The sequence below is a fragment of the Melospiza melodia genome, chromosome 3 (genome assembly GCF_035770615.1).
Source record: "Melospiza melodia melodia isolate bMelMel2 chromosome 3, bMelMel2.pri, whole genome shotgun sequence".
In the NCBI taxonomy this organism is placed as follows: Eukaryota; Metazoa; Chordata; class Aves; order Passeriformes; family Passerellidae; genus Melospiza; species Melospiza melodia.
In genome coordinates this window covers 42949087-42960176 of record NC_086196.1, presented here as the reverse complement: position 1 = coordinate 42960176, position 11090 = coordinate 42949087, and the positions used below count along the sequence as shown (strand labels likewise).

Below are 11090 nucleotides of genomic sequence, written 5' to 3'. Positions count from 1 at the left end.
ACGAAAGTTGGGTTGGCATTAGTATTCATAGCACAGGGGTAGGCTGCAGGACAAAACTAATCTGATTATGTGACTGGTTAACAAATGAACAATCAATGACCTGGTATGAACCTGCACTGGACTTTGTTCAGAAGTGTTAATGTTTGATTGTTATGTGTTGTGTAATCTTCTGAATATGGTTTTCTCTTTAGTATTTTAATTATATAGTTGTGTTCCACCTGTGATTCCGGAGGCCTTTGCAGCAAACAGGAAATGTGTGCTGCTTAGAGAGCTTTGAACCTTGGTTAAGGTAAAGTACCAGTGCTATGAACCGTGACAGCTGTTTATGAGCATCAGCTGTCCAGAGTTCCACGTCATTGTGTATTTGAAGAGGAAGGGATGACTGGATGCTGTGTTGCCTAAGCAAGGTGGCTTGACATACAAGCAAGATGTTTATAAGGTACAGCACTGGGCATGTGTTTTTTAATATACAGATGGGTAGGATATTCTTGAATTAACAATGCAGGAAGACTACTGAGTAGATGGGATTGCATACAACAAAAATTGCTTCCATATTTTGTGATAAAACAGACTCTATCAAAGTGATCTGCATCTTTGACATCAGTTAAATTGAGTTGTAACTTGTAATCATATTTTTCAGCAGATGGCCTCTTGGGTATACACAGAAGTCTTTATATTAAAGGTTAGAACTAAACCAACCAAGAAAAAGACCCACACCAAGAACTGCAAAAATCCTCAGTGATAAGGTTTTTTTTTTTTAATGTATAAACAGTGTTGATTAATGGTTGTTAGGAGAACCTGGGAAGTAAATAGAAAACTCAGTTTCCATATTTCATTCAAATGAAATCTCCTGCATGTAGATAAGCAAGTGCTTCTTTTTAATGAAAACCAAAGCCAAAACAAAACACATTTACAAAAGCTGTATGATTGGCAATCTGACTTATCTACTGTCCTTTTGATCTTCAGGTGAAACTTTAATGATCCCAGATTTGCTAATTTTACCATCCAGGGGGAGGAAGCTCTGTGAGGAGAGACTGAACATTTAAGAGACTGTGAAAAACACTTATGTAGCAGCTGTGAGAGAAGAGTGATAAAAACGTGAGAGAAACAGCCCTGCAGACACAGAGGGTTAGGGGCAGGAGGTCCCAGGTGTGGGAACAGAGATTCCCCTGCAACCTGTGGAAAAGACCATGGTAACTCAGCTCATTTCTCTACCCCATGGAGGACTGCAGAGGAACAGGTATTAGCTCTGCAGCCAGTGAAGGACTCCATGTGGGGTGCAGGTGGATCTACTTTGAGGGAAGCTGCAGGCTGTGGAAAGGTCCCACAGGAGCAGGCTTCTGGCAGGAGATTCCACCCATGGAAGGGAGTCTATGCAGGAGCAGGTTTTGTGGCTACTACAGTAACTAGACTAGTCCCAGAATAACAACAGAAACCTGTGTGAGTTAGTTACCTTGTGTAGAGGTGTGGTAAATAAGGTTGGCCAGAACATTCATAGATGAAATAAACTGTAAGTAGGAAATCATTGAAATAGGTGGAGAATATGGAGTCATTTATGGTTTTGACAGTTAAGGTAAATTGTAACTCTTTAATTTTGCTCTGACCATGCATATGCTCTCAGCAAAAGTGGTTTAAAATCCACTTCTCTAAAGGTAGGGCACAGCCTGCCTTTGGAACATTCTGTTTGAACTTTAAGCCACTCTTGGTTTACAGCAATTGAACAACTTACTGTTAACTATGGTACTTAGTGAGAACAACACATGGAGTAAATGAATATTCCCTGGCAGCTGTGGTGACCTAGCAGTGCTTGGGGAAATGTTAACAAGTGGCCAACTGATGCATGCCCTGTGACTTCTGATCTCAAGCAAAGTCCCTGATGGTTGCATGAAGATCATATGAGCATGTTTTTCTTCCATATTTTAACCAGGTTAGAGTGACTGCTTGCATCCATGGTGGTAAAGTGTTAGTTGTGCTCAAGCTGAAACTATCATGAGGATCATTATCTGGGGACTCACCCACAGTAAGGGTAAGCAGCCCGCAGACACCTGTGACCACACAGCTTGTAATTGCAATGCTTCTCATGAACATACCCATAATGCAACTTCTAAGGAAAAAAAATCACTATTTATTGCTATATGGATCATATAAATCTAGTCACATTTAAATGAAGCGAGATGCTAAAGCTATGACTATAGTAATTCTTTGAAATCCATGTAGAGTTAATTTTATGCTTAGTTTGATCAATACATCAAATGAATTGGTTTCTGTCTCCTGGAATTTATGCAGGTAGTAATGTTTGAACAAAGATGTGCTACAGCAAAGCAAATATTAATAAATGCAGAATAATAAATGCAGAATAAAAGCACTCATTATCTAGTGGTGTAGACATAAACCTTACCAGAACTTAGGAAAGACTGCTAGTAACTACCAGATAGATTTATTATGTACATAACAACTTTTCACAGATTTTGAGTGGTTTTGGTCTCAGTAGAACAATCTGAAGTTTGTTAGCTTATGTGTTACACAAATTTATGGCATAGACATTGGTACATGTTCACATTCTGTCATATGCCAACACTGTTGCTAAATTTACATAAAGAGGTGTTTGTGGGGAAATGAGTGGATCCATTTGACTTCCATACAATTTTCAAGCTGTTCTAATCCAAGTCACGTGGGTTGCTGCTTAAAATACGTCACAGTTCTAAACCAAAGACTCTCCAGGTCTGAAATAACCCCTTCTAGGTAATAGTGTGCCATTCATCCATCACTCTAGTCCATTGCCATGAAATATTTCAGTAGCTTTCCCTTGTATAGGTCTCTAGTCAATGACTTGTCCCTAAAGAAAAGGCTGTTATATTTGCAAGCATTTCTGAATGGCAGAGAATTGCAGTTTTCAAAAAATGTATATAGTACCTAAATCTGTTGCTGAAGTTTAATAGTCCCCTTTACATTTTGAGCTGATTGTTTGTGAGCTTTAATGAAATCCACAGAACTTTGCAAAAAACACGGCAGAGGGAAGCAATAGAAAAAGGACCAGTCTCTCTTGGTGTCTGCATAGTTCAGACAGGGAAGAGCTTCTTTTCAATATTTCCTTTTTCCTTAGTTTCTGTAGTTTTCTTGGCATTGTTCAAAAAATAATAATATCCCACTGGCTGTTCCTACTGAGACACTTACTCCACAGTCATACTAGTGTAAATTATGTATGTAAAAGACCATTTTTTTGCATAGCTTTATAAACTGCAGTTGTATTTTCATAAAGTTTTAAGTTAAAACTTCCACCTAATGTTAAATACCCATGGCTTAAAATAGATGGTCTGAAAGCACAGAAAATTAAATATGTGTTTCCAGAGGTACATAATCCTTTATGTGGTAATAAAGTCAAAGGAGGGTGTGGATTTATCTGTTACTTCTCATGAAGTCTTAGCTTTCCACTTTCAAAAGGGAATGGTTTTGCTGGAGTCACTCTGAATCTTTCTACTAGCAAGTGAAGGCACTGACAGTGCTTTTTATTTCATGCTTTTTAAATACGAAGAGAGAAAAACCTACCTTGTGAGGTTTAGTGTTTAACACTTTGCAAAAAATGTGGCTGAACCTCATTTGAGTAAGATTGGTTTAACTTTCCCTACAAAGACATGGAGCTAAAATGATATGAATACTGGTTTGCCTGTCTCCTTAAAAATATAAAAAGGAAAAGCATTAGAAGGTAGATATAATTGAGTAATTACAACACAATATGCCACCTTGGCTCAGTTACTTTTGGCAAATAATGATGGGCTCAGCTCTTGCAGTGTTAGATGTAAAAAAGTCTAAGTCTCATGCTTGTTCAGCATAGGGTCCTCTGGAATCAAATAGTGATGTGGCTGTGCTGCAGATGGTTGTTTTGTACAGATGTGGATAGTCTGTGATTGCCACCTCTCCTGCAGAACTTGGCTTTGAGCATGCTGTAGTAAGGATTGTTCCACTGGTCACACATGGCAACAGGCTTGATTTTTTTTAATTGATGCTCATAAGTTGCCAGACTAAACTTCCAACCCACAGGAGGATGGCTGATGGAGACAAGTATGTGCAATGACTAAAGGAGCATAGGGATAAACATGCAAATACTAAATGTATCTTTTGTGTGCATAATCACTCTTAAGGAATAGCATTGAAGGAAACCCTGTTAATTAGTTTAGCTTATTTTATATTGATAGAATTTATGTCATTTGAAAGCAGTGTGTGTACAGCTGAAAGTGAGGTAGTTCAGAAAGCAAAGGTAAGACAAGTGCTCTGCTATTCTTGGAACCCACAGTCAGTACCTCCTCAGGTAATACACTCGTGTTCTGGTGAGGAGGAACTGTGCAGTAATGCTGGTCAAATTGGCAATGCCAGAAGTGATACTGTCAGAATTTCTGATTATGGAAGCAGCAGATTGAGTTAGCACACCACAGTCTTTGCAAAATGCTGAAGGATAGTTTGTTTGATGTGTCATTTAATACAGTTCAGGGTAGTGAACACTAACAATATAATTGATCATAAAGTTATTTTATTTGCATATTTATACTTACAGTCAAAGTGAAAATGCAGAGCTTAACAGTTGCTTTCAGTTTAAATCACTTAAAATGTGGATGCTTCCAAAGGAAATCTAATAGTGGCGTATCAAGTGCTTCACTGTGCTGCCCCTGTCAATCCAGACTGGCCATCGTGCCAGTCTAACAGCTCTATTAGCTTTGCCTTTTCCTCCTTTGAAATATTTTAGCCACTGGGATAACTGTATTTGGTAATAAATTTAAATTACTCATAAATGTGTGCAGTGTAAAAAACCTGTTCTTTAAAGAAGTTTATGTTCTTGAGAACTTGGAACATGATATTCTACTACATGCTACAAAGAATTGTTAGTTGGCTGGAACTCAAAAGTGCTTGAAATTTGCATGGAACTAGTTCCAACAATTCCTATATAAATATATATTTAAAACCTCCCATCTCATTGTTTTATGGGCAGGAACCTAAAAAGTGAGAGATCAGATCAGGATTTATTCTACGAGCTTCACAGACAAGGAATTTGCTGTCAAGCAAAAACTAATTCTGATAATTTAAGAAAATAATTCCACTTATCTGGAATTTGAGGTAATGAGTGTAATACTTGAGAATGTCAAATTAATGCCTGGTATTAATATATGAATCTGTTACCTTTTCTGTTTAGATTTATCTCAGAATAGGAAAAGCATTTGGTGACAATATTTTATAAAGCACTAAGCCTTAATGATCTTAGCTTAAGAATTTATGCTTATGGAAAAGTGCAGATTAGTGAGTGTATAAAAGTAAACCAAGAAGGAATCTCTAAAAATTAGAGCTCAGTGCTGTTTTTCAGTTAAATCAAAGCCACTTTAGAGGGCACAGGTGTAAGAAGTTTCAGACAGCTTGCATTATAGTTTCATGCAGTAAGAAAAAAAAGTAAGCACTGAGGAAGATAATGTCATTTGAAAATCCAAGTGTTCTTATAGCTGTTCAAGACAATGTATGTGTAATTCAAGTGTAATTCTACACAGAGAATACTTGAAGTGTATGCTGTACTTCCACATGACAGATCTGGTTTTGGGCTGATCTTCATTATTCTTTCAAACAGATGAAGAAAAACCAAGTGATCAGCTGCTGACTTAGGGGCCAGGTACAGCTCAGCTGAGGTTTCTGTGGCATTACCTTGAGGGATGGCTGTGTTAATGGGGAGGCATCTGTGTGAGAACTTGAGCTCAAGTGGAAACAGGTTACTATGGTACACAGCAACATACACATACCAAATTAAGTAGCAGGAGTCCCCTGTCTATGATCTAGTCTGCAAAGTATGTCATACACATCTCCTGGTTCTTGGCTGCAAGCTGTTGCCATGGCCTGTGGAAGGTTGCTAAGTTGCAGGCTGTTTACACTCTCATTCTAGACTGCAATTCCTATTTCCCAGAGTTTCTTTATATCTGGATGAAAGTAGTGCTTGTTTCTTAGCAAGGATTATTTTTGTGCTGGGTAAGTGAATTTAGGAAAGCTTGCCAAAACAGCCAAAATAAAGTTTCTTTAAAATATAGAGATGTGCAGTGGAAAATTTGGTAAATACATGAAACCAGAAAGATAAGCAGCAGCAATGTGTTGTATTCATGCAGTGATACAGCAACAGATTCATATCTGGAAAGAAGATAAGAGACTAAGATACTCTGTATGCAGTTATATACACTCAAGCATTAAATCTCTGTTTTATTAGATTTAGCTGGTGATACCACTTCTTATTTTTTGTATGTGGTGGGACTGTTGGGTAGGAAGCAGGTGCTTTCTGATTTATTTTTTTTTATTTCTGCTGCCACTTTTAGTAGACCTTAAAAATCATGTGTTGATCTAAAGATAACTTCTGGATTTGTTTTTTGATCCAATTTCAGTCTAAGAAGAAGGCTTTAATTTGTTTTTACTTTTTTATATAATTGGAAAAATAAATTGATTGGTAGGGTCAGTCACCAGTAAGTTTGATTTCTTTTACTATGAGGAGCATATAATAACCATTGAGAATTGTATACTTAAATGAATAATTGCTTCTGTTCCCTTTTCTGATATAGGGCCATGGCTTGAAGGATAATATCCTTCAGTTTGTTTGCTTAACTTTTAAAAAAATATTAAAAGTTTCCCTTTACTGTTCCAAACAGCTTTTGTTCCAAAGCTGTTCAATCATTATGCAGTAAAATGGTTCTATTTCTGACTTACCTAAAATCTAGTCAGATTTGTCAGCAAGACTTCCATTTTTTAGGCTGTTTATTAAATTCCAGTCAGCTTTGGAGCTAGAAACCTATTGCTTAAGCAGATATTGAGAGGGAAGTTCTCTTGTCAAAGAGGCTTGGGTTAAAGAACAGTTAAAGTTCCTTTCCCAAGGTTGCTTTTTTCACCTTCTTCTCCACATTTAATGCTGGGTGTGACTTCCTGAAATGTTGCTGGTCATACATAAAACAATTGCAATTAAAAGGTCTGCATAATGAAAAGTAAGCAATTAAATTTTTCTTAAAATAACCCCAGGAGTATAATATACAGGAACTTTCTATCAATCAGTAATTTGCTGGGGATCCCACAAACACTGAGAACCCTGCACAGGTACAGAGGGTGCATTAGACTGGAGCACAGTTATTAGGATCTGTGAGCATTGGCTTTTGAAAGTGGAAGGATTATTTAAGTCTGCCCAGAAAAAAGGCAGGCACATTGTTCTACTTAAAAATTTATGTCATATTATAGCACATAAGTTTTGGGTGAGATTGCGTTCTCCTAATTAATGAAATAAAGTTTTGCTATTCCATACAGTCACATATTTGTTTTTACACTGTCTTGTTTCTAAACAGCCTAAACACTTCTTTTTTCCCTTAAGTAGACATTTTAATTACAAACTTGATATAACATTGGTGGTAACAGGCTTACAAAATGAAGCTTACAATGAGTTAATACTGTAATGATTACTGCTACACACTGTTTTTCACTCAAGAAGCTCCATGTACTTTGATCTCCAAGTAGGCCCTTGGCCTCTCTCACCCCTTTGTGCCTGGCAGAAGAGCCATGTTCCTGCTAGGGCTGCCAGAACTCTGGATTGGGTTGGGTCACAGCATCCCAGTGCAAATGCACCACAGATGACATGGAGCATCCCTCCAAAAACCGCGTGGCTCACTCTGGGCAGGAAAGAAGCCATGTGCAGGACTAGTCTGCAATATTTGTTAATTTCTGGACATTGGTGAGGCTGATAGGACATCCTGAAAGGGCCCTGTGCTGAAATATGTTGGGACTTTTTCCAGCTCCCAAGGCATACGAGGCTGGGGAGGATGCAGACGGCTTAACTGGATGTTGAAAAAAGAAACCTACCAGATCAGTTATTCCTGTATGTATTTCTGTAGTGTTTACTGTAATGCTATTGCATATTTATACTGCCAAGTTGCTTGTAAAAACAACAAACGTTTTTTAAAATATGCTACACAAACCCCCATGCAAAAGTGGAAACCATCTCCTGTTGTGTCCTATCTATTCTTGCAGAATAATTTTCCAATGCAGTTCCTGAAATGGTCAGTTCTGACAGAACTTCTGTAGCTTAGTCTGCATAAAAGGTTGCTTCTAGCAATAAGCAGCTGCTCTGACACAGCTCAACACTAAAAATTATGGCTAGCAGTGCTTATCTGTTAACAAGGTCTTTAATTCTTAGTCTTTCAGTTTTCAGTCTATAAAGGTATTTCTTAGCTGCTGTATTGCCAAATTAGAAGTATTGGTGAGAGCATTAGTTCATAGTTCTATCAGAATTAATATGAGAGGGACAGTTAGAATTCCATTAGAAGGTCTGGGTCCATAGATTAATTAGTTTAGATTAATCAACATAATCAATTTTCACTTAAACCATGGTCTTAAGTTATTTGCACTAGAATAGGGTTTCTTTTATGTTTAGCTCAATCTCTTTGAAGAAATACAGGCTGTCTAAATTTTACAGGAATGAACATTTTACCCAAATCACTAATACATCTAAATCAGCTTATCACATAAAATAAATGTTTGCCTTTTTACAAGCAAGACTGTGTACCATGTGCTGCTTTTCTATAATTAGCAGAAACATTTGGGAATTGCAATAACACTTTCTCTGTATCTTTTACAAGAAAGAAAATGACCTAAAAAGGGAAGAAAGGCAAGTCTAGGAAGGAGCACTGCTAATCTAAACATCACCCACAACTTGCAATCAGGGACACTCCCTCCCTTCTCCAACCAGATCTTTCTGTATTTGTGTTTTGTTTTGGTTATTCAAACTCTCTCTCCTCACTACAGATTTCCCTACTTGGAAATATTATCATCTGTGATCACTGTACAGCAATAACAGATAAAGCTGTTCCAAGCTGCAAACTGGGCTATGGGGTAAAAGTTTGGAATCACTAAAGAACACGTATACTGCAGACACAGGCTACCCCAACGTGGAACTAATAAGTTCAATTGTCATTTTAGTAGTATTCACATTGATCAGATAACTCTATGCTCTCTCTATACCTAGTAGACACTTTTCAAATAAGAAAATTGTGAAGAAAAATCTGACTTTGCACTTGGAAAGCTGAATTTTGAACTGCTCTATGCTGTCAAACTTCTCAACTACTATCTACTAAAATTTCAGCCAGCAAATACTTTGCCCAAGTTTTCTTGGGCAGTAACAAATGTTTTAAAATTCTTGGGTTCACAAAAATACCAGGACAGTTTTATCCCTGAAAGGGACACTGTAAGAAATAAGCCTTCTGCAGAATGTTAGAACTGTGATTCTGCAAAAGTTTAGTGCACTGCAAGTGAAAATGCCTTTAAATGTGTTTTACATGTCTGCAAATAAAGTCACAGCTCCAATTTCTGGACATGCAGACTTTTCCCCAGAATCCTTTCAGATACAGCCATTAGGCAGAAACCTGAAGGAATAACTAATGGTTGGTTGATGTTAAGTTGGTTCACAGCCTCAGTGAGTTCTCCTGTGAGATCCCCACCACCTGCAGAAATTTTGGATAATAAACCAGCTAATTAGCTTGAAATTACATAAGGCTACTAGGTATTGGTACAATTTAGGTGAAATCCACGAAGCAACTGATTCTTGCAGAAACTGTGATCTCTCAAGTCCCTTCTTGCACACTAATGCTGTGTAAAAATAAGCTGGCTTTTTCTTCATACAATTCTTCCCTTTTTGCCAGTTGGAAACAGCTTTAGCAAATGCCTGGGATGGTAGCAGAAACAATAAACTGAAGGCTTTAAAATAAACTTGGCACTAAGCCTCGCTGTGTTGCTAGTTCACTGTTCGATTTGAGGTCAGTCGAGGCTTCCACTCAGCAAGTAGCTGCTCTAAGCATACTGAGAGATCCTAAACAGCTGTGAGGGGCACAGATGCACAGCATTTATTGTTACAGTGCAGACAGACCACTGAGATGGGAGTTTGTTCCCACAGGAATCGACATTGGACAGTAGTTTTTGTGACAGCTAAAAACAACTTGACTATTAGGGTTTTGCCCCTTTGTGCCAAAGCTTTTTAATGGGAACTCTAAGGCTTGCCAAGTTGGAATGAGGACTTACTATAGTGGGGAAAAAAAAAAGGAAATAGTCATGTTTAATTTGTGGTGACTGGATGACTGGACTGTAGGGAAAGCTTTTAGGTTTCAGAATAATGTTGAGGACTGTAGGGGAAGAGCACTGGCCAGGCAGGACTAGAATAACAGGTCATTTTTGCAAAGGAAACTATTGTTAATTCCTTAAGAGGCTTAGGGTGACACTTAAAACTAAATTTAGGGTTATGGCAATGGCTCAGCTGTGGAAGTACTTCATCAACTCTTTCAATCCCAAACACTAACAGTAAATGGAACTCCTCCCCACCTTCCCTGCCTTTACTCCAGCTGAAATTCCAGTTTAGAAGATGACAAATCATAGACTATGCAAATCTAACAGGGGGAAAAAACCCATATATTTGCCTTTGTTTATTGACCTTAAAAACAAACCTTACAGTCCCTTTAGCTCCTCAGTCTCAGATCTAATGCCAATAAATTTCATCCTGTCCACAGCCCCCATTCAGCTTGCAATTTCACCAATATAAACTGCTCTTCTGCTCCCACTATACCCAGCCATGGGACATCCTAAGCCAGTCTGCATTTCTGTTTTTATCTTAGTCTTGCAGGATCCATCAGTAGATCCAGGTTTTCAGCCCTTCCTGTTGATCTCTCAACCTAACCCTAATCTGCACTAGGGCTTTTGAGGAAACCACAGGAAATCAAGCTGGCCACTTTCTGTCATCTTTAACCTTAATCTAACACACAATATTGAGTGGCACAAAATGGATTAAGGCAGATCCTGGAGAAGAAATGGACTGAATTATTTTTAAAGATACTACTTGGCACATCAGAGTCTACAGAACAATTTTTTATTGTTCCACAAGGCTTATGGGTCTAAGATGAGGACTCAATATTTAAAGGCATAAAGCAGTTCAGATTTGTCCAAAGATGGATGTTGCTGGTCTCTTTACACTTGGACTTAGACAACAGCCAGGAACTAAACTGTCAATCAGATGTCTTATTGGATCCTGCAGTTTTTAAGCTGAGACTGTGACT

The 11090-nt window shown here is 38.0% G+C and overlaps 1 protein-coding gene across 4 annotated transcripts in view; it reads left to right on the top strand.

Annotated features, from left to right (window-relative positions):
- Window positions 1-326: 326 nt before the first annotated feature.
- EPM2A (EPM2A glucan phosphatase, laforin) overlaps window positions 327-11090 on the top strand; it is a 48082-nt gene continuing 37318 nt past the window's right edge. Inside the window, exons 1-2 of one of the 4 annotated variants that reach the window (XM_063151519.1) lie at window positions 363-439; window positions 1928-2026. In XM_063151519.1, the coding sequence (XP_063007589.1) occupies window positions 1990-2026 (37 nt within the window). In that variant the 5' untranslated portion in view covers window positions 363-439; window positions 1928-1989. Of the gene's footprint in view, window positions 440-1927; window positions 2027-7798; window positions 7871-11090 lie in introns of those variants that run through there. The other 3 variants (XM_063151523.1, XM_063151524.1, XM_063151520.1) reach the window with 3 other exon arrangements.